The sequence below is a fragment of the Chaetodon auriga genome, chromosome 12 (assembly GCF_051107435.1).
Source record: "Chaetodon auriga isolate fChaAug3 chromosome 12, fChaAug3.hap1, whole genome shotgun sequence".
Taxonomy (NCBI): Eukaryota; Metazoa; Chordata; class Actinopteri; order Chaetodontiformes; family Chaetodontidae; genus Chaetodon; species Chaetodon auriga.
Window position 1 is genome coordinate 26,321,690 of NC_135085.1, and position 23,311 is coordinate 26,345,000.

The window sequence follows — 23,311 nt, forward strand, 5'->3', positions numbered from 1 at the left end:
CAGTGATGACATTGATTAGAATGTGCTGTACTTTATCGAAGTAAAGTTCACGTCACCATAAAAAAACGACTCGGTTATTAAAGACCAACACGTCTTTCTCATTAGACTCTGGCACACGTAAAAGGAAATGCTTCGAACAGTGTTTATTGTGCAGGCCGATGACTTTTTCTTTGTTTTTATTCAGACTTTTTAAACCTTAAATCTGTCAAACAGAACTTTCTCGTATTTTCTCTGACTCTCTGATAAGGCACTTTGTATTTTGTTCGACTTCTCTTGTGTTTCTGTTTTGGGATGGAAATGAATTAAGTTGTGAGTTTGAAAAATATTTTTCTGACAACGCTGACGTTTCTTCCTGAGTCACACCTGGTCACACCTGGTCACGCTCTGATTATTCAGATTTCTTGCTACAGTTTTCATAAAGGTAAACCACCACAGCTGATCCTGCATCAGTTGTCCGGCACCTGCAGGGTGTGGGTCCTTTAACTCTTGGAGCAATGCAGCCATTGGTCACTGGCGTCACATGATAACTAGCCATCCAATCACAGGCCTTAATGTTCATATGTCGCCGCCTGGTTGCTTTTCAGCCGGAAGACTCGACAGAATTTATTTACTGTCACTGTAAACAGCATTACAAACGTATTTTTAATTGAATTCGAGCCAAACCAGATCCGTGAATCACCGTCTTCCGCCTCCAGCTGCTGTTTCACAGACATCAAGTGTCACCGGTGGTTCATGTCTGCTCCGGGTGCGGCGTGAGACTCACGGAGGAGAAGCTAACCGCTAGCGTTAGCCGCTAGCCCGCCGCTCGGTGCCGGTGACAGTCAGAGGTGAGCGCTGTTAGCATTAGCATGGGTCCAGAGAGCCCGTGGAGCTATCGGCTAACATCGTAGTTCTGACCCGAAATACATCGTCTGAGAGACGGGATGGCAGGGTGACAACGCCGGCTTCCGTTAGCTCATCACCGTGTTCGTTGTCTGTCGGAGGACACGCCGAACACGATGCTAAAATCCGTCGATTAAATGTGCTCCAGAACGTGGACACACACCAGAGAGACATGACTGAATACCTGCAAAAAGGCGGTGTGTTCGGCACATTTGCACTCTCTGCAGGAGTGAAGCTGTTTGACACGCGCTCTCTGCCGTGTGTGTGTGTGTGTTTCAGTTCAGTGGTTGAGGGGGTGTTGGGTGGGTCCGTGTGCGGCTCAGGTGCGATGATTTGAGATGGAGGTAAGTGGAACTGAACCGAACAGTCAGTGTGACAGATCTGAGGTCAGTGTGGGCGATGCGTCATGTGACGAATCTGGGAGGAGACCTGCAGACAGGTGGATCCTGAAAACACGTCAAAGGACTGAGCAGAGATGGAGGACAAACCCAGAATTCAACGGTCTGAGTGACTCAAATCCTCCAGTCGTCTCGTTTTTCCTTTACCTGAGCTGCAGTCTTAATGCAGCGAGCCGTCCACACGTCTTTGGTCTCATCCTTCAACTGTCAGCACAGAGCTTCAGTTCTTTCATAAACCACGTGTGAACATGACGTCACTCTGCTTTCATTTCTGCCGTGTGACCAGTTCATGTGATTCTGTTTAAAGATGCAGGATGAATGTTTTATGTAAATAATCTTCATGTAAAGACTGCTCCCTGCATACTGCTCCCTCCAGCCCCCCTCGTGTTCATCTGTTGACACATCTACTGACAGTGATCACCATCTTACTTCTGGGTGTCACTGAACGATCAGAGGTCTCGAACGCCTCCTGAACCGAGTCAGAGGGACGGTGATGAACAAAGGTCGCGTCCAGGTTCAGAGCTGATGTATTTCAGCTCCTGAGAAAACGGTCATTAGTGTCGGGTCTCCTCCAGCGCAGCGTGATGTTCGTTTGGTCACTACCACGGCGTCTCCGCAGGTTCTCAGTCACATCCAATCAGGAACGAGGCATAACAAAGCAAAGCCTCCCCAACTCCCCCTCTCGTCCAAATATGGTCACTTCTGCCTCAAAGAAACTAAGATGGCAGCCATAATGCCAGGCTCGAGGGTTGGGGGCAGCAGTCCTCAGGGCTGCGTCCACTGTGTGTTGTTCAGTCTGTCAGTGCTTGTGTTTGACGGACTGTCTGTTGCTGCCGTCTTCAGTTGGTTCTTGTATGGGTGAGTGACCGTCAGCCATGAGCGTGGAGCCGGACGCCCTGGCCGTGGTCAACCAGCTGAGGGACCTGGCCGCCGACCCCATGAACCGCAGGGCCATCGTCCAGGACCAGGGCTGCCTGCCGGGACTCATCCTGTTCCTGGACCACCCCAACCCTCAGGTGGTCTACTCGGCCCTCCTGGTGAGCTGCGTCACAGCCGGTCGAGCAGATGTTTGTGTGACCGCTTGGTGCCTTCATCCGGTCCTCTGTGTGGTCTTCTGTCATCAGCCTAACTGTGATTGGTTGGTGTTCTCAGGCGGTCCGTTACCTGGCGGAATGTCGAGCCAACCAGGAGAAGCTGAAGGGGGAGCTGGGGATGATGCTGAGCCTCCAGAACGTCGTGCAGAAGTGAGTCTGATGTCCAGCGTGCAGCTGAGACTGAATTTCATTTAATTCCATGTGGTGTGTCTGCTTTTCATCTGGGTCATTTGGAAGGGCCGAAACTGTCCAAAAAGAGGACTAAATGTCCATCACACAGTCTGTGCTTACGTCTTCAGATGTCTCACTTTGTTTGACCAGCAGTCCAAAACCCACAGAGGTTCAGTGTGCTGAGACGTAGAACAGAAGACGGACAAAACCGTCCTCAGACGCCACTTCATAGTCCAAACTGTGAAGGTCTGCAAACACGTCAGGGACAAAACAAAGTGATAAATCTTTGAAAAGCGTTTCTGCTCCTTAGTTCAGTCATGAAAACGTAAAGTTTTTCTCCAAACTCACAGTCAAACTGTGTTTGTGTCGTTTTTTAGCTTTAAGATGTTTCTCGTTTCATTTATTTCAGTTTATGTCCAGAGGACGCAAACACAGAGTCTGCGTCCTCTGGACATAAACTGCTCACACGGACGAGAGGAGGACTTAAACATGCTCACGATGATGGTGCGGCAGTGACGGTGAGCAGACGCCCAGGTGAGCAGACGCCCAGGTGTGCAGACGCTCAGGTGAGCAGACGCCCAGGTGTGCAGACGCTCAGGTGAGCAGACGCCCAGGTGTGCAGACGCTCAGGTGAGCAGACGCTCAGGTGTGCAGACGCTCAGGTGTGCAGATGCCCAGGTGAGCAGACGCCCAGGTGTGCAGACGCTCAGGTGAGCAGACGCTCAGGTGTGTCTGACCTGTGGTCCAGAGCTTTGTGCACATGCAGTCGTGTGTTTCAGTGAAGCTCTAAGCTTCTGTTTGTGTCACAGCTGCTCCACATTCTGACTTTCATCCCGTCCTGTCCAGATCGACCACGCCCGGAGAGACGAAGCTGCTGGCGTCTGAGATCTACGAGCTCCTGCAGGCGTCCGGCGGCGCCGAGTCCGAGCCGGCCGAGGAGGCCGTGAGCGGCCGCCGCAAAGCCCAGTTCTTCCTGGGCTCCAGCAACAAGAGAGCCAAGACCGTCATCCTCCACATCGACGGACTGGACGACTCGGTGAGCAGGAGCCCTGAAGGACGACATCACTCATTCACTCATTCATTCGCTCATCACTGTGTCACTCTGTGTCAAAGTTACTGGCTGATACACAAAAGAAGCAAAGAGAGGAGAGCTGGTCGATCACGTCAGGTGTTTGTGCACCTGTTGGCGACGTGCTGCTCGTCATGAGATGCTCTGTAAACTGAGAGATGAATAAAGAATCGTTGTCTTAAACGAGGAGGAGGTGAGTTAAAGGCAGCTCAGACACAAAGCCCTGCCAGCAGCCGTGTGCTGTGCAGTGTTTTCATCAGTTCAGTTTTAGTCCTGGACAGAGGAGAGGAAGGCTTCTCCTCCTCCTCCAGCGGGAAGGAGGTGCATGCTGGTACCGCTGCTGCTAACGGGCTAGCTGCTAACGGGCTAGCTCGGTAACAACTCGTGGTGTTGCTGCTGCTCGGCTGCAGCCTCGTCCTGTGCTGTCCACGGTCCTCGTCCCTCCTGTGGACTCGTCTCGTTTCGCTGCAGGGTTTAGTTTGATGTTTGTTTGAGTGAAAAAAAGATTCTTTTTCTTTTTCTCTCTGAACTTTTCTGCTCCACCTTTTCTCTTCTTCAGTCCTTCATCCATGGTTTGTGTGTCTGCTCTTTGTCTTGATGTCATCCGACTGTCATCTGCCCCTCAGTGCTCCTCGGGGCTCCTCAGAGCCTGTCGAGGCTCCTCAGGGCTCCTCAGGGCTCCTCGGTGCTCCTCAGGGCTCCTCGGTGCTCCTCGGGGCTCCTCAGCTTTAAGAACATCTCATGACACATCACACGAGGACATTTGGTTTATCTCTGCATTGATTCCAGTTTACCAGCTGACTGATCTGCATTAGAAAGAAACGTGACATTAAACTTGGTTAAACTGGGTTAAACTGGATTTAACTGGTTTGCTCCTCCTCCCGCTCAGAGTCGGAGGAGTCTGTGTGAGGAGGCTCTGCTGAAAATCCGAGGAGTGATCAGCTTCACCTTCCAGATGACCCTGAAGAGATGCATCGTCCGAATCCGATCAGACCTGAAGGCTGAGGTGACTCTCCTCCTCTTCCTCCTCTTCCTCCTCTTCCTCCTCTTCCTCTGAGCAGCAAACATCCTTCACTGTTAAATTCATTATTTCGGGGGATGTGATGAGCTGCTCTCAGACTTCATTTCCTTCTCAAACAAACTGGTTCAGGTCTCTCAGGTGTCCACTGTGTCCACTGTGTCCACTGGTCAATGTTACGTCCACACGAGGGACAGACTGTTTCCTGTTTCCTGCTGTTTCAACATGAACGCGTCGTTTTAAAGATCATCATGCATGTTCGTATCGATCCTGTACATACATGACGTGTTTTCCTGTTTCAGGCTCTGGCGTCGGCCATCGCGTCCACGCAGGTGATGACGGCTCAGCAGGTGGTGAAAGGAGAGAACGGGGACGAGGTCAGTTTCGGTCCTCTGGTTTGATTTCTCTGCTCATTCGTTGGTTAGAATGATGAGGGATGACGCGTGATTGGCTGAGTGAAAAGAAGCTGTAACGAGTAAACTAACAACACCTGAAGTCAGTTTATGATCAGCTGTCATCAGACATTGAGCCGACTGTAATGAAGACAGAGACAGAGGGGACAGTTTGACACTCTTTGTTCGAGCTTCTCGCCTGAAGACGTGTTTTCCTGGACTGTCCTTCATCGTCTGTTTGAAGTGCAGCCTGCAGCTTCGTCATACATAGAAACCATTGTGACCCATTTACCGTCCATCAGGAGACTTAAAGTGTCCTTTGACTGTCGTCCCCCAGCCCTGAAACTCTTTGACTCAACGTGTTCGTGGACACATTTGTTGGATCCTTTGGGATCATTTTTGAAAAGAGCTGAAATTCTCAACAATGAGGTTTTTGTCGGCAAACATTTGTCTTTTGGTTTGACTTTGACAAACACGTCAAGGTTAATGATGTCGAGTTCACGGCCGGAGAAGTTAACGGTTGTAACAGGTTAACCTCAGACCTTCAGACTTTCAGACCTTAGACCTTCAGACCTTCAGACCCTCAGACCGTCAGACTTCAGACCTTCAGACTTTCAGACCTTAGACCTTCAGACCCTCAGACCGTCAGACTTCAGACCTTCAGACCTTCAGACCCTCAGACCCTCAGACCCTCAGACCGTCAGACTTCAGACCCTCAGACCCTCAGACCCTCAGACCCTCAGACCCTCAGACTTCAGACCGTCAGACTTCAGACCTTAGACCTTCAGACCTTCAGACCCTCAGACCCTCAGACCTTAGACCTTCAGACCTTCAGACCTCAGACCGTCAGACCTTCAGACTTCAGACCTTCAGACCGTCAGACCTTAGACCTTCAGACCTTAGACCCTCAGACCCTCAGACCCTCAGACTTCAGACCTTCAGACCTTAGACCTTCAGACCGTCAGACCTTCAGACCGTCAGACCTTCAGACCTCAGACCGAGAACTAAAACTCAGAGCTTCTGTTTTTCCAGCCAAGGTAGTGATAACAAGAATAATAATAACAATAATTTATAACAATGATGAATAAAGCTGGAATAACAGATTTCAGGGGAATCAGGTGAATCAAAGCAGACAGTCGAAATGATCCAAACCCAACAGTTTCAGATGGCGTTAATCAAACCTGCATTACAGACACGCTGATGACTGTTGTGTCTTTATGAGACACTGGTGGAGGACATCAATAAGTCAGACTGTCCTCAAGTCATCACTGTTCTGTGAGGACACAGGACCTGAACCCCTGTGGGCGTCCAGAGTCTCTGCTGTCCATCATTCTCAGCATCACATTGTTTCTACAAGTCCAACCAAAGTTGTCGTCTCCAGGTTTTGGTCCCGCTCGCCGAGGACGGTTCGGTGGTGGTGGAGCAGAACGTGGACCTGCCAGACTACCTGCCGGAGGACGAGAGTCCATCTCAGGAGCCCGACAAGGCGGTGAGCCGGGTGGGATCCGGGCAGGACGGGACCAGCTGGCTGGGTGCTGCCACCAACTTCCTGTCCCGCTCCTTCTACTGGTGACTCTGTGGGCCGCCGCCCCCTCCGTTAGACCCCGCCTCCTCTCAGAACCAAAATCTACCAGCTGCCAAATCTCACCGCTGTCTGTCTGAGCTGGAGAGACAGACACTGAGACAGAACTTCCAACAGTGAGCAGACAAACAGGCAGCGTCCGCCACTTCGATACTGCCACGAAATCTCTTCCCGGCAGGACGAGCCGATCCTTCCGAACAACGACCGACAGGACGGCGGCGTCAGGTCGAAATGTCTGAGACCAAGTGTGACGACGTTCTGTCTGCAGGGGGGTCCATCTGCTCCAAACCAGATTGTCTTAACGGACAGGAAGCGTCCAGCAGCAACATGAGCAGGACGTCCGTCTCTTCCTTTCACCTTTTTATTATTTATTTGAATTTTCTTGCTGCAATTTGACAGACGAGCAGAGTTGAGTCAGCTGTGCCTTCAGCTCGCTGCTTCTGTCCCCGACGAGGTCCAGACAGAACGTATCAGAGAGGAGGACAAATGTCCAACAGGCTGTAGAGCGAGGGGTCCAAATAGTGTTATGCTTCATGACGTTTGTGTCGTCCACGTCCTCAATGGAAAGAAAAAAGAACCTCAGAGTCCCTCATCCATTCATAAAGAATCGTTATGGAGCAGCAGCCAACCAATCAGAAACTCCTGCTGTAGGTTCAGTTTGTCTAAATACAAACCTGATTCCAGACAGTCCACAATCAATCATCAGTAATCAATAATCAACCTGTTCACTGACAGCAGCTTCATGTGTTCACAAAGTGGTGAACTCTCTCCATCCTCTGTGATCGACTGAGTCTTTCCAGGACGCCCCTTTCATACCCAACCATGATCCTCTCACCTGTGACCAATCAGCCTGTTGGAATGTTCCAAACAGGTGTTTTTGGAGCGTTCCACATCTTTCAGTCTGTGAAACGTGTTGCTGCATCAGATTCACAATAAGAGATATTTACAGAAATCAGTGAAGAACATTAAACATATTGACTTTGAGCTGTTCTCAGGTCAGTTTGTGTCAGAGAAGATCAGAACAGGTGATCACTTTCTGATTGGTTGATGTTTCCTGCGGCATCTCGGCTGTTCTGGAATCAGGCTTGTAGCTTCCTCTTGTCCACCTGTCTGAGTGAAGAGTTGAAGGTGTGTGTCATCACACAGCTGATTTCTCTGACTGATGGTGAGAGCTCTTCTTCTGCAGCGTGAGGCGTGAAGCTTGACGTTGTGACGACTCACAGCTGATCAATACATCGATCACAAACGCTCCCAAAGCGTTTCCCTGTTTTCTCGTGTTGAGCTCCATCCAAACGGAGCTCCACCTGGATCATGAGAAGGAAACATCACTGAATGTTTGTCAGCTGATCAGGAGCTGATCCTCCAGGCGGTGCCATTAAACCATCACAGAAGAAGAGAGGCAGCGAGCCGACGTCAGTAAAAGAGCTGCGGTCAAAGGTCAAAGGTCACAGGATCGTCATCGCTCCACACAGCTGATGTTTTCAGCTCAGACAGGAAACACTTCTTCTGCACGTCTGAACTGTTTGTGATGAACTGATTGAAGATGTGAATGAAACAGGTGAGACGGACGTCCTGTTCGCTGTCCTGTCTGCTCTGCTGCGCCTGTCAGGTGGACGCGTCTCATCGTCCAGGTGTGCAGCGCCTCCTTGTCACCTGGATGTCTTCAGACCCACGGCCCCTGTTACTGTGGTGAAGGTGGAGTCATTCTGGACTGAGGTTGTTGATGTTGTGATTATCTCCTCTCCCTTTAATGTAGAAGACAAAATGTGTCAGACCGAGACGTACGCCACTGCTCCAGCCAATCGGCAACAGGCTGGGGGCCGGCACACCTGGAACGCTAACGTGGAATCATGTGCAGAAGGAGAGAAGGTGAAACCAACATCCAGAATCCAGATCCAGAATGACTCAGCCCACCTTTAAATCACCGTGAACCAATCAGAGGTCAGACACGGACCCGTCACTGAAAGGTCACCGGTTCGATTCCTCCTCACTCTGAGAACAGGCTGATTGGTTCAGGACGAGCGAGCGGTGCTTCACTTCCTGTTTCAGACTTTTATTTTCTCAGAGGTCAGAGGTCAGAGGTGTCCAGACCTGGTTATTGTGTTTACACCCTCATCCCCTAAAGGTCCGTAGAAGAAGTTTGTCTTCAGGCCTTTCTGCCGAAAAGCCTACCGGAGGTCATGTGACTGTCAGGGTGGGTGGCTCAGACACACGACTTTGTCTCAGGAGGCTGCGGCTCGTGTCCCACATGAAACCAAAGGTCAGAACTGACTCGTGATTTCAGCCTTCAGTGAGCGTTTCCGCCGTTAGCCGTGTGTCAGAAAGGCCTGAGGACAAACTCCTACGTGAGCCACGAACGCCTTTTAGGTCAGTCTGAGCGTCAGACGCCCAACGCCTGCTTCACCTCAGCCACCGTAGTGTTTCATGGAGCAACGTTACCCAGTTTCCTCTCGTTCTCCTTGTGGTTGGCAGTCCGACAGTCAGAAGGAGAACCAGTTTCATGGGAGGAGGATTTTTAGAAATCAGTGACAGAATTCAGCTGTTTGAGGACGAGCTTTGAACTGCAGCTGAGCACGATCGCAAACCTTTAATGACCTTGGATGACCTTGTACAGATTCATACTGTCCTGATATGACTGTTTGTGTTCATAGCTCCGCCCACACCACACACTGTCCAATCACATTGTGTGAAGCCTGTTGTCATACATTAGCATGACGCTTGAATCTAAATGCAGTGTTAGCCGTACGTACGTAAGACGACGCTCACTTTGTCCGGGACATTGAAGTGTCTCAGGACACGACCTTGGCTCAAAATGAAGCTGATTCTGATTGGTTTAAGAAAACTAAGCAAAACATCCACCTGTGGTTCTATCAGGTGATGTCAGGTGATGCTTTCCACTCAAACACTCACATTAAGAACTGGACTGACTCACTGCAGATAGACAGGTAGAAGCTAACTAGCTTAGCAACATAAAGCTACAAACAAACCATAATGCAGCGCTGTGACAGACCGACACAGGTGTGTCGCCAGGTGTGTCACGGCCTCATTCAGCGCCGTCGTCTTACGTTCGTGCCCGTGTGAGAAGTGTGTTTCCTCCAGGTGTCGTCGAGCTGCCACGAAAGGTGGTGTTACTCCGTCAGGTCTACAGTCGTCCATGTTTGTGGTCACAGTGAGCTCTCGTACCTGCATGAACTGAACTCGCCCCTCTGCTCAGGTGATACTCAGCTCCAGATTACTCTTTTCTTCATGTGATTTCTGTTGAAATCCTGATTTTGGAGTTTTTCCCTGAAACCTGCCAACACGACTGTTCTTCATCCTCATCCTCATCATCGTGTGCTGCTGTACAAACTGTTCTGTGATGATGATTCCTAAAGGTTTGTTCAGAGAATAAAAGCTGTCCTGAATGTCCACCGTCTGCTGCTCGCAGACACGCCGCTCCAGTCGTCTTTTCTCCGTCCAGGAGCTGATGGACAGAGGACGTTTGTTCTGTCCACGCCAACAAATCACAGCCAGTCACTGAATAACTACAGTTGTGTAGCCATTAAGTAAAAGTGCAGCAATGAGACTGAATCTAAATGGACAGACAGTAAGTCCAAGAGGACACGATGGAGCTCAGGATCAGTACAGCCTGAGCTGTAACAGAGATGAAATATGACCTTTAAAGAGACGAAGACGAGCAGAGAGTAAAGTGTCGTCCTTCAGATTCAGACTCTGATTAAAAGCAACACAATCACACTTTAAACATTATGACGTAGTTTTCTAAAAATGTGTTTTTGTGTGACGTCTGTTTCTTTGAGTCAGACGGAGACAGTTTGGACTGATCTGCAGGACCTGAAGCTTCTTCTTCTGTCTCTGCTGCTGCTCCTGGTTCAGGCGTTGGTCCGTCCGTCTGTCCGGTGGGATCAGGCTCGGGGGGCCGTGGGGGCTGAATGAGGCTCTTTGAGCAGCGAGCGTCGGCTGCGGCTCCTGAACCGAACACAAGTTGAACGGAGGTTTTTGTTCGGGGCTGAAAGCCAAGCCGGCTGACAGACAAAGCTGGCGTGTTGTTTGAATGCTGAGAGGTTACTGCAGTTCATCCAGACGACGCTGGAGAAAACAAGGAGGCAGTAAACGCCTCACCCAGCACACAGACGCTCTTTAAAAACAATCTCTGTCTGGACTCAATGTTAGATTGAAGTTTTGATCTCTTCAGGTCCTGAACTGCTCTCCTGTCACTTTGGATCAGACACGACATCAGACATCTGCCTGAGTCATTTCCACCAATCAGCACCAACATTAAAGGTCGGCGCCGTGAGCTTCACCTGTCGTGGTTCAGTGCTGTGGCTGATCGGTTTTAGTCAACAGTTCACCACGGCGAACCCGTCCACATGTCAGCAGACTGGGACCAGGTCCGGTTCTAAACCGGTTCCTCAGTCCTGAACACAGAGAACGTGAAAGACCAGAGACCAGGAGTGTGCGCCGGCTCGGCGTCCTGCTGGTCCGTCTGCGTCCACGTCCTCCTCAGTCTCTGTTACTGCAGATAAACTCACCTGCTTCTTCTCTGCCAGCATCACAAACTTCAGCCAATCACAGCTCTTGTGTGTACCAGGTGCCTGTAGCTCTGACAGGTCGCTGCTGGAGATGTCAGCTGTTCGCTCCTCATCACGACTCTGGAGCCGGAGGACTTTTACTCAAGTTGTGTACTGCAGTACAAATCTGAGGTACTTGCACTTCACTTGTCTCCTGCTCTGCATTTATCCGACAGCTTTAGTCACTTTACAACTTCAGATGTTTTATTATGAATTAAACTCCGACAGTTTGAACGAGCGGAGCTGAAACGATCGATTGTCTGTGATGATGATGCTTTTGGTGGTTTTTGCTGTAGAAATATCTGATGTGTAATCACAGTTTGTTGTTGTGGAAGCAGCAGATCTTTGTGGAGGGGGTCGTCACGGAGCCGGGTGCAGGGCAGAGACCCTCGGCCCCCCCGGACTCGTCCTGGTTCCCGGTCTGCAGAGGACGTGCTGAGGTGTGGCGTGTTGGGACGTTTCTGTCTGAGCTGTAACTTCAGCCCGAGCTCGTGGAAACGTGTTTTCGTCTGATGCGATGTTCCAGTCGGAGCTGAGTCATCGGCCTCAGACAGGTGAACCTGTGCAGGTCTCAGCAGGGAGCCTTCGTCACGCTGCAGAGCGTGATGATGCTGCTGGAATGATCTGCGTTCATGTTCAGACAAACACGGAATGTTTGTGTTACACAACGAGTCCGGACAGCTCCGTCTCTGCTGAGACCGTCCCCAGAGGCGCTTCGCTGATTGGACGCTGGTCCTCGTTGGCCCTGTGAGGTGTCTCCTGTGGCCTGATGATGTCGTTGTGATGTCATCAGGCTCTGGAGTTGAGCTGTGATCTGGGTGATGACGTCTGATTTGCGGCTCTTTGTGTTTACACCTGGTATGAAAAAGTGGCACGTGGCCACGTGATGACCGGAGCTCTGTATGCAAATTAGGTGGGCGGGGCCAGTGGACAGGTGCGTCTCAGAGACAGTAATGTCGCAGACAGACCTCATTCATTCTAAGGCTGAATCCAAACCCACAGTTCATCCAGTCAGACCCTGAGCGGACTTTCTGCAGATGTCCAGGGTCCACTCAGGGTCCAGAATGCACTGCTTTGATTACCCACAGTGCATTGCAGTGCACTTAATGTCTGGACGTGATGTTGCAGTTTTTCCAGCCGCCCACAAAACAACAAAAAGAAGTTAAGAACATGTAAAACAGGGCTCACATGTCAAAGTTAGAGGGTGTACCAGCTAAACATTAGCTTGTTAGCATGTAGCTCAAAGCCCGTTTGTGTTTGAATCCAAAAACTTTATGGAAGAAACTGAATTGAACAACATTAACAGAACATTTAAAATGTCGTTCTCGTAACTTCATGAGAACAAAAGTGTCAGAAGTTTTAAACTAAAGTCTAAAAAGTCTCAAGTTTCATCATATTTAGAGAAAAGTTTTCCAAAAAGACAAAGGTGATCAGGACGCGTGATGAAACAAACATGATGAATTCATCTTCCTCTGGAGCTGAACGATATCGATCAGCTGTGTGGCTTCATGTATCGATCAGGTTTGATCAGTGACAGGTGATGACTGCAGCTGCTCTGCGTTAGCTTGAAGGAGAAAGCAGCTCCTGCAGAGGAACAAACGTTTCTGTTGTTTGTCATCAATGAGGATTATCGATTCAGGCCGATGACAAACCACGTGACTGATGCTTCACTGCAGCCCAGACCTCTTCACTTTATATCCGTCAGTTCTGTTAACTGATCAATAAATCAATAAGTGTAAACAGACACAGGACTTCACGTGGTTCGATTGTGATAAATATTCAAATGGTTGGATGAATAAAAAAGAACAGAACCAAATCATTGAAAGGAAAAGTTCAGGAGAGCAGATTTCATCCAGCGGCGGAAAAACCACGGTGACTTTATTTTGAAGGCGGTGACCGGAAGCACCGTGTGGCTCAATGAGTGCCGTGGGCGTGCTGGGATCGCATCGGTGCAGGTCTGCGAGTCTGGACTCAAACAGGAACATGTCCTCGCTGCTGCTGGTCCTGCTCGGCCTGCTGTCCCTCATCCTGTGCGTCCTCCGCCGCCGGAACAGGTCAGTTCAGTCCGAGTCCGCCTCCAGGACCGGGTCTCACGGGTCCGGAAAGACTTTGGTCAGTTATTCATGTGTTCATCGACTCATCTCAAGTGTTCACTCTCATTGATCAGCAGCGGTGAAAGAAGTACAAGTACCCGTACAGCAGTGGTAAAATACTGCGTTACAAGGAAAAGGTAGAGAAGGACTGTCAATGTACTTCAAGTATTCGCAGTAAAAGTACTCATTATGCATTTGAGGTACCTGTACTTGAGTATTTTCTACATCTCAGAGGTAAGTGTTGTACTTTTTACTGCATTACATTTACCTGAGCTTTAATTACTCGTAACTCTTCAGTGTATTTCGTGGCCATCCTGTCCTGTGGAAACCACGTATCTCCACGTGTTGATGCTGCCTGTTTGTGAGAAACTGAAGGATGAAGATTTCGTTTTTGGCCTGAGACAATTCTCCTGCTTCTCCTCCTCCTCCTCATCATCATCATCATCATCATCACTTAAATGAGTGTCTGTTAATGTCTGCTGAACGACGCAACACAGTGGTGACTCCCGCTGCCCACGCTGAAGTATTACAGTATTTATTTATTGCAGTATTCCGGACTCTGCCCTGGGGGGCACATTCCCAGAAGAAGAAAAGTGTCAAGTTACTGCAAATACAGGCTGAACATTTCCTGCTGCTGCACCTTCACTTTAAATGCGTCAAAGCGGCAAGCACACGTGTACTTTTATTGTGAAGTCACGGGTGACGTGCTGTGTTTGAGTTTGGCGTTGAGCGCTCGTGTTCATCAGGCTGCACACCTCCAACGTCTCAGCCAGGTAACAAACACCTGTCTGTCTCTGCTACCTGCTGCTCACAGGTACCAAACCTCTTTTAATAAAGATCCTAAAATGCTGTTAATGCTATTTGACGTCAGATGACAACATGCCGTCCAGAGACCGGACGCACCGCTCACCTCTACCGCCAGCCGCTCACCTCCACAGGTGTCAGTGAACTAATCAGTGCGACCAGTATCAGCTCGTCATTGAGTCCGTTCACGTCGTCCCCAGGTAGACCGTCTCCTTGTCCCCTGGCAGAGATGTTCACAAGTCTTTTTTTGCAAGTCCAAGTCAAGTCTCAAGTCTTTGGTCACGAGTCCAAGTCGCTAAATCTGAGACATTCAAAGTACCCCCACCCCCACCCCCCCATGTGCAAGTCTTCGAGTTTTGTTGTAATGTCTTATTATGTTGGTTATGTGCCGAGGTGTTTTTTTCCTAATCCCACACTGCCCCCCCCCCCCCCCCCCCCCCCCCCCTTAAGTAAACGGGGTGTTGCTCGTGTGGCGACCCACAGTTCTCCCTCTTTTTTGTGTTTCTTGGATGTAACTGAAATGAAATTTCCCCTTCGGGGGACTAATAAAGGTATTCTGATTCTGATTCTGATCTACTGTATTATTACTGTATTATCATCCCTCCTTTATCTATTAGCATAAAGTATCAGTGCTGATTAGTTGTTTGTTATATGATCTCTTTAAACAGGGTTCTGCAGTGCAATATGAAGAGAACACTCACTGAATGAGTTCCTTTAAAGCAGACTGTATTCCTCCAACATGAACTTACAGTTTCATCATATCTGCCCTGTTGTGCATAATAAGAACAAAAATAATGAAAATGTTCCCGCTCACCCAGTCAGAGGCATCGTAGGCATTGAAGGAACGTGGATGAATAACGTTACTCGATAAACGTCACGTTAACGCTGCTCCATGCAAATAAGTGTGACATCAAACTAACGTTCACTCTGTTCAAATATTCGGTCACAAAGCTGGTAGCATGCTAAGCTAAACACAGCTGATGCTGAGCTGAACATGTTTGCTAACCGTCGTCTGAGTGCTGGTGGATCACCTGAGCGTTTGTGACACAGACAGGTTTACTTACAGACGACAGGTAACAGGTTAAGGTGTATTTCATCAAACCAGAAGGTTTCTCTGCAGTTTCGAACAGTAAAACTCTGACGGGCCATTTACTGCTTACTGAGTACTTTTACTTTCAATACTTCAACATTTTGCTGATAATTCTGAGATGTGAGACGACATGAAACACACACCTACGCACTGATTTTACATCACACGGTCTGAATGCAGTACATCTTACGTTGTCTGTAAAGTACTTTGACTCCTTTCCAGTCAACAGTCTTGAGACCATTGAAGGGTCCCGACCCTCAGGTTGGGAACCGCCATGTTAACGTGTGAGAAGGAAAACTTAGTTTGTCCTTCTGTTGGACAGTTTCTTTATCACCAGTGTGGGGGTTTTGCTGCCTTCAGATCAGCTGAGCTCCCCAGTGTGCTGCTGGGTTTTTCCACTCTTAATGTGTTCCAGCTGCTCGTCAGAGCTGAACTTAAAGACTTGAGGTTTCTGTTTCACTTCATTGAGGTTTCTTCTTCTTTTGTTGTGTGTCTAAAATCACAGCTTTAAATAGAAACAGCAGTCAGACTCAGTCAGAGACCAGCTGGTGAACATTTAGCATTTAGCAGCTAAAGAGCAGATGTTTCCCTCAGGAGCTGGAGGAGACCAAAACCAGAGGATGAGAAGAAACGCCTCCAATCAACACATCAACACGTCAACACGTCCAAGAGCCAGAAAACACAGCCGAGTCCGAATCAGCAGCGGGTTTATCAGCAAACGCAGAAATGTTGGCGTCCTCGTGAAGGACTGGATCATCTGCCTCAACAGGACAGTTTCCTTAGACGAGCAGAGAAGAAACAGCCTTTGAGATTCCAACTGCAGATTCAAGCCGAAGCAAACTGGTGTTCTTCAGCTTTGTCTGTGCTCCCTGTTCGACAGACGGAGCCACAACTTGTTTAGATTTGACTTAAAATCAGTGCTCTGCAGGACAGAAGCTGAAACTTAACTGAATTACAGCTTCATCACCTGTCTCCATGAGAAACAGCGCAGCCTCAGAGGTGCTGCTGAGTGCAGCCAAAGACATTAAAGGCCATCAAATTTTGATATCTGTCATCTGTCAGAGGAAGCCCAGCTGAAAACCGCTGAAAGGGTTCAGTGGTTTGCTAAAATTTTCCCAGCAGAGACGTGTTGTCTGACAGATGTAACGTGGGCAGTTTTTCTCTGATTGCGAACAGTTTTTGGACAAACGTGGAGGCATTTTTACCCCAAACATCAGGTAGAAAAGAGTGTTTTCTAATGGACTGTCTAACACAGAGCAGAGACAAGCTGTCCATCAGTGAGCTTCCACTGTCCTCCAGTTTGTCATGGGTCACGTTACAGAACCGGATCAGCTGAAGTCCAGAGTCCATGATGTGACCCATAAATGCCAGGAGATCATTGGCATGTGTTGAAAGTTTGGTGAATGAATGAAAATGATGCAGGAGCAGAGGCAGTGCTACACTTTTATCAACATTTGAAGATGAGGATTCTGGCTTCAGGAAATGAACAGGCTGACATGAAACAGCGCAGAAGACGGCGGCTCTACGAAGCAGTTCGCAATGCTGATTTCTCTTTTTTCTGTTTTGCAGAAGAGATGACGAGCCTCCGCTGATAACCGGCTGGATTCCTTTCATTGGAAAAGCTCTGGAGTTTGGACGAGATGCTCACACATTTCTTGAAGAACAGAAGAAGAAGTTTGGAGACATCTTTACGGTGCACATAGCGGGTAGGTTCTTCAGTTCTTCCCCAACCAGGAACAGCAAGGTGGCTGAGTCCAGACTGCATTGGGGGGGGGGGCAGAGTCCTGGAAATATTTACTCAAGCAGAAGTAAAAAGTACAAGGTCCATCAGGGACTCCAGGTACAAGTTAGGCTGTGTTCTAATATTATTCAGTGTGTGCAGGTCAGAGGTATCCTCGAGGTAGACTTGCTAGCTGCCTAGCATGTCTGTGGTCGTTTTGATGTGCGCATGTTTCCAGACAAAGCAGTTGCTTTGATGAGTCATACGATGTATCTTCTCCCATTGCGCATTCAATCAATACAGTATGATTCTACCTGAAGCACCTGTGAACATCATCTTCACAGTGAAGAGAAGGGCTGATTCAGCCTCCTGGATTTAATCTATGCTTCTCCAAAATGAACAAATAAATAACATGTGGTAGCCTGTCGAGTCAAAGCCGAGCTCAGTTCCACCGGCAACGTTCAGCTAATTCACCGTCAGGCTTCAAAGAGCAATCAAAGCGAATTCGACAAAAGAAGCAAACTGAAGGCCATCAACAGAAAGCAGCACGGCTGGGATGAAGGTATCAGTGGCAAAGCAGGGGAGTTAAAAGTAGACAACTGGACAAAAATACTTGAGTATTACAAGTACATAAGATTCTGTTCCACAACATAAAAACATAGAAAAGAATCATTCAAACCACAGACAGTCAATTACCAGTTTAGCACCTTTACTTTGTCTCAGAAATCATTTGGATTTGAAGGATGTGGAGAAAATGTGAGAGCGACTGAGGCCTGAATGAAAGTATGAGGCCACCAGCTTAAACCAGCACCAGCAGCAGACACACACTTTCTCTTCTACACTTCACAAACGAATCGTGAATGTTGTTATCAGACCGTCCTCACTCAGGTGTCCCTCCCTCTGCAGGTAAATACATGACTTTCGTCATGGACCCTTTGATGTATCCAAGCATCATCAAACATGGCCGGCAGCTGGATTTCCACAAGTTGTCAGACTCGTTGGCGCCCGTCGTCTTCGGTTACCCCCCCGTCATGAATAGGAAATCGCCCGGCCTCCATGATGAGATCTTCCGCTCCTTCCAGCTACTCCAGGGAAGCAACCTCACGCCCCTGACAGAGAGCATGATGGGTAACCTCCTGCTGCTGTTTCGTCAGGACCACATGGATGAGAGGCCGGGAGAGGAGGGCGGCTGGAAGAGGGGCAGCATGTACGAGTTCTGTAGCTCGGTCATGTTCGAGGCCACCTTCCTCACCATCTACGGCAAGCCGGCTTTGGCCAGACGCCACAGCGGGATGGGCGTGCTGAGGGAGGACTTTCTGAGGTTTGACACCATGTTTCCACTGCTCATTGCTAAGGTCCCAATCAGGTTCCTGAGAGAGACCAAGGCGATCCGCGACAAGCTGATCAACTTCTTCCTGCCGCACAGGATGTCGTGTTGGTCCAACACTTCAGTGTTCATCAAGAAACGCCTGGAGCTGCTGGACCAGTACAACACACTGAGGGATGTCGATAAAGCAGGTAGACAAGACGAGTTTGATTTTGTCACCACTGAACCAAAATCCTCCAGGAGTTTCCAGTTAATGGTTACCAGTTGTCAGAAGGTGGCTGTGTTGCTCCCTGACAGCCGGCATACTAACATAGATCATATGTGAATTCCTTCTGAACAGCTCAGGTAAGAGTTTCTGATCTGCCACCCCTGTGGTCCAGATCTGGTTTGGAAAGGCAACCAAAACTACTTGGTTAAAGTTTAGGAAGGATGTTAGTCATGGTTGAAAGAAACTAACCCTGACTCTCAGAGTATTCAGAGTAAGGACGTCACTTTTTTTGGACGCATCCCTTATCCTGAAACTGACGGGTCACCATCTGTTACGAGGACGTCTCACTCTGTTAGATATTTTGGAACACAGAAACACTCTCAGTTAGCTTTATTTTAGCCGGTACTGATCCATGTGGACGGCAGTAGCTCAGCCTATGACTGACCAGAATATCATGAATATCTCATATGTACGTCGCTTTGGATAAAAGCGTCTGCTAAATGACAAATTGTAATTGTAATTGTAGAACCAGGGTGACTGGTTCAAGTCCAGCTCAGACCATAGTACGGAGTGTGGACTGGTAGCTGGGGAGGTGGCGGTTCACCTCCTGGGCACTGCTGAGGTGCTAAATGCGTACTAACTGCCCCAATTGCTTGGAGGCCTCCAACAACTCTGAGAGCTAATGGTTGTCTAGAGGTGTGTGCGTTTCAGGCCTGAATGAATAAAAACAGCAGAGTGTAAAGGGTTAATTCACTAAAGTTCCCACGTTTTCTTTGTCTTAAAATTTGTTTTGTCTTAAAGTCGTCCAGATCTGCCCCGTTGCCTCAGGACTGCTCTAACTTGTAACATTCGGATGACTATAAGAGGTTTTCCCAGGAAAACATGCAGAACTGCGGAGTTGGGTGATTCTCTGTCCGCGATAGTTGTCTGCGGGTTTGTCACTGCGAGCGGCCTCCTTCATATTACTGTCAATAAGTAAAAGTATTGATCCGTCCTGCAGGGCAGGTGGGGGCGCAGCATGTAGTGACAGGCTCAGCTGAACGCACCGCCCTGGACGGCGCTTTCCAGTCCTGCACAGTGGACCGCTCTTCTGTTTTTCCAGCATTCATGGAGAGGTTGTTGGCCTGACACCATGAGATCAGATTCTCTTCCAGGTCGAGGCCCCCCGTCAGGCCCATCACCACCGTGTCATCAGCAAACTTCACCGGCCTGCTGGAGCTGTTGTAGAGGGAGTTGAGGACAGTGTCTGGTGGGCAGGAGGTCTTTAACCTTCTGCAGATGGAGCAGTGCGGCCGCAGGTCCCAGAGCTTTGTGCTGAGCTTAGAGGGAACAACGTCAAGCTTGTTTCCTGCCAAAACTTAACAAGCAAAAGATGTTTTACAAATACAAATCACCATTAAGAACCAACAACAAACACTGTCAAACATTAGGTTATCAAACCGCTCAGAAACAAATACAGCACCTCTCAACAGTATTAAAACTCTGTCCTACAAAGACAAAAAATACCTCACATTTGAGACAATCATCATGTTTTTAACTGACTTTTCTCATTTGAACATACAACATGACAGTATTTCAGAAAGCTCCTCATATAGAACAACTGGAGTACATAAACCGTGAGGAAAGGCGCCTGGTGTCTTAGTTCATGTCAATATCTGAAGACGTTGTCTCTCTAACTCTTAAAAGGCCGTTTGTCCTTTGAATCAGCTCCTAAACTGGAACATTTGCTGTTTGAAGTGATGTTTCGTCAGTCGTCTGTCTGTTCTTCGTGGGCTCTCCTCACTGTTTGCTGTGAACCTCACAGAACAGATGTTTGGACGAGCATGTTGTGCAACTCCATGAAACATGAGCACGGTTCACTGTGGGGTCACCAGAGCCCCCAGCACAGCTCCTCAGTGGATTAATGACTTCCAGCAGACGTCTGCTGTTTCTTCTGCTTCAGTTTGTGTCGCCGTTCTCTGTTCAAGCTCTCTGTGATACTCTGTGTTCAGTGTCACTGTGCTGTTTTCTGCTGCAGGGTCAGATTTAGATGAACTGTGGATGAAAGCACCCGATTTTCTCTTCTGGTTCAATCCGGTTGTATTCCTTATTCCAGTTTAGCGCTAGCATAGCTTGCTAGCTAATGGCGTTGTCAATATGAAGTATATTGTTGGGAACATTGAGCAGTTTTGCTGCACTTCTACCATGAACATCACTACAATAATGCTTCTAAACCAAAAGCTTTGACTGAAGATTAAAGTTTTCTGCTTTAACATTATTCAAATGGCTCAGCGTGTCAGCGTTTATGTCAAAGCTCTCTAAACAGAACGCCAGGTTGACGTTTGTCTTCACAGGGACGGTGAAGTGACCCACAGAGGCCTGTCAGGTAGAAAGTCTGTGTTGTGCGAAGCTGCAGAGGAAACCTGTGATGGACACACTGAGCAGAACAGTTGAGGTCAAATCTTCGTTATTTCTGCTACAAATACGACAGATAGACACAGTAAAGTCATCAATAGCATGAGAGTATAAGTACATGAGGTCAAGGAGAAGATGGTTGACTTTGGTCATGATGATGATGATGATGATGAGGCTGCGACCAATCGTGTGATGGCCGGCAGAGATCATACATTGGCTTGAAGCAGGCGGCCCGTGTAGTTTTTCATTGATCCATTTGATTGTGGACTTGTGGCTCTGGCCTGACGCTCCAGGTGCTGCTCGTGGACAGCTGGGTTTGCTCAGGTGTGACATCCTGCATCGTCACAGACAGTTTGTGTCTCAGCAGCACGAATGACTCTTTGTCCCTCCCCCGCCCTCCTGACTCCAGCTCATCACTTCGCCATCCTCTGGGCGTCGGTGGCGAACACCGTCCCTGCTACCTTCTGGGCCATGTACCACCTGGTGAGTCACCCTGAGGCCCTGGAGGTTGTCCGCCAGGAAATCCTCGACATCCTGAAGGTCAGCGGGATCGAGTTCAGCGCCGACAGAGAGGTGATGCTCGGCAGAGAACAGCTGGACAAGCTTCTGTATCTGGGTACCTCAGTTTTCTTTGACTCCTCTCAGTATCGTCTCCGTTAAGTCTCATGCGTACACAGATGTTCTGCAGGAGTGAAATACACTTTGGACCATGTGACAGGACTGACTTCCTGTTGATGAATAAGGACCCTGACCTTTGCCCACAGAGAGCACCATCAACGAGAGCCTCCGTCTGTCCTCGGCCTCCATGAACATGCGTGTTGCTCAGGAGGACTTCAGTCTGCGGCTGGACGGCGAGCGCTCGGTGGCCATCAGGGAAGGAGACATCATCGTCCTCTACCCTCAGAGTTTGCACATGGACCCCGAGATCTACGAGGAGCCACAGGTACGACAGATCAATCAGTTAACACTTCTTCTTACCTTAAAATTCAACTGATGATCTCATGAAACATGCTCAAGTAGAGGTGTTTCAATGGGACTTAAAGGGCACTGAATGAGTGAATGTAAAGGGTTTTGATCAGCTACCTGCACAGTTTAAGGACCTTTTCAGGGTTTGAATTTGAGCTTATAACATGTAGGTAACATACAGGTGTAAAGGATCATTTTTCTATTAAGGTGACAAGTCAGAGATGTGAAGAGCTTCATGGCCTTTAAAAGCTGTTAGACTGTGCAGGTCAATCATTAAACCTCCATTTAAGGCAAAGTCATGAAACCTGGCTTTTCGAATTAAAGCGTCTGGCTACAAACACACTGGTTCAGATGAAAGTGTTTGTGTTTTCAGGGGAGTTTCGTGGATTGTTCTTTAATACTTCTTTGTTTTGAACTATAAGATCATCTGAATAAATCTGATGAGTTATACTTTGATGAACGCTGTGTTAAATCATATATGAGCAGCTTTAACAGCGAGTGTCTGCACTGCTTCATGTAGCTCAGATCAGTTCAGATCTTTATTGTCCCTCGAGGGGACATGTGAAGACAACATACGAGAGGACATGAGACACCGTCACAACAGTAACATCAAACAGCCAAATAAAACAGATCGAATTGTGCAGCTGAAGGTCTTTGGCCTCTGGATGAGGTGAAGACACTGACTCATCATTTTCCCCATAGACCTCCATCATGAAACATTCTGGAGAGGTGTTGACAGGAAGCCCTCCATTGAAAATAAAGTCACTCGTAATTCTCTGTATCTAGATTTTTGATGAAGATATTTTATATTCAGAGTCTCGACGAGCTGTTTTCTCGAGCGTGACCTCGCCCCGGTCTGCAGCTGGCCCAGCGGATGAATGTCACTGAGCACGTGCAGTGGCTCGCACGATGTGGAAGTAACTAACCTGGAAGCTAGAAAACACTGTTGGGCCCTTTGGGCAGTTGTCAGTCTGGTGTTCGTACGATCCGTCCGTGGCCGAGACGCAGTGGTCCAGGTTGTGTTTAGTGCAGCTGATGAACAAACCTCCATTGTGGTTGTTTCTGTACCGTCAGATGTTCCGGCACGACCGCTACATCCAGGACGGCAGAGAGAAGACGGACTTCTACAAGGACGGTCAGAGGCTGAAGTATTACCTCATGCCGTTCGGCTCCGGGTCCTCCATGTGTCCCGGGCGACACTTCGCCATCAACGAGATCAAACAGTTCCTGTGTGTCCTGCTGCTCTACTTCGACCTGCAGCTGGAGGAAGGCCAGACCAGAGCCACCGTGGACTCCAGCAGAGCCGGACTCGGCATCCTTTCTCCCACCAAAGACGTACGCTTCCGCTATAGACAGCGTGTAGTCTAAGCAGGACGAATGTGTCACATCTGCCTGATCCACGTCCACTCAGACGAGTGGCCAGAATACAGATGAGCGTGACAGAAATCTATGAAACATCAATGTGAAAGGGGTCTCTCGTCTTGAGCTGACTCAGCTTGACTTTATGCGACTCGACTCGACCCAACTAAGGTCGG

The 23,311-nt window shown here is 48.7% G+C and overlaps 2 protein-coding genes across 2 annotated transcripts in view; both read left to right on the forward strand.

The window, feature by feature from the left end:
- Positions 1-540: 540 nt before the first annotated feature.
- On the forward strand, positions 541-10,014 carry LOC143329243 (armadillo repeat-containing protein 1-like). Its single transcript, XM_076745052.1, has 7 exons — positions 541-827; positions 2,124-2,317; positions 2,433-2,524; positions 3,392-3,581; positions 4,504-4,620; positions 4,935-5,009; positions 6,406-10,014. The coding sequence occupies exons 2-7, from the start codon at positions 2,156-2,158 to the stop codon at positions 6,595-6,597; spliced, it is 828 nt and encodes a 275-aa protein (XP_076601167.1). The 5' UTR covers positions 541-827; positions 2,124-2,155; the 3' UTR covers positions 6,598-10,014.
- Positions 10,015-13,014: 3,000 nt separating this feature from the next.
- Positions 13,015-23,311, forward strand: part of cyp7b1 (cytochrome P450, family 7, subfamily B, polypeptide 1) — a 12,322-nt gene continuing 2,025 nt past the window's right edge. The window contains exons 1-6 of the mRNA XM_076744467.1: positions 13,015-13,228; positions 16,731-16,867; positions 17,788-18,399; positions 21,220-21,426; positions 21,575-21,753; positions 22,851-23,311. The exon at positions 22,851-23,311 is cut by the window's right edge and continues 2,025 nt beyond it. Coding sequence (XP_076600582.1) covers positions 13,092-13,228; positions 16,731-16,867; positions 17,788-18,399; positions 21,220-21,426; positions 21,575-21,753; positions 22,851-23,144 — 1,566 coding nt within the window. The 5' untranslated portion in view covers positions 13,015-13,091 and the 3' untranslated portion in view covers positions 23,145-23,311. The remainder of the gene's footprint in view (positions 13,229-16,730; positions 16,868-17,787; positions 18,400-21,219; positions 21,427-21,574; positions 21,754-22,850) is intronic.

Bases quoted from the DNA above. Each gene is read 5' to 3' on its own strand.
- LOC143329243 (XM_076745052.1), top strand. From the start codon at position 2,156: ATGAGCGTGGAGCCGGACGCCCTGGCCGTGGTCAACCAGCTGAGGGAC. The intron at 2,525-3,391 runs GTGAGTCTGATG...CGTCCTGTCCAG, and splicing joins CTCCAGAACGTCGTGCAGAA to ATCGACCACGCCCGGAGAGA. The intron at 3,582-4,503 runs GTGAGCAGGAGC...CCTCCCGCTCAG, and splicing joins TCGACGGACTGGACGACTCG to AGTCGGAGGAGTCTGTGTGA.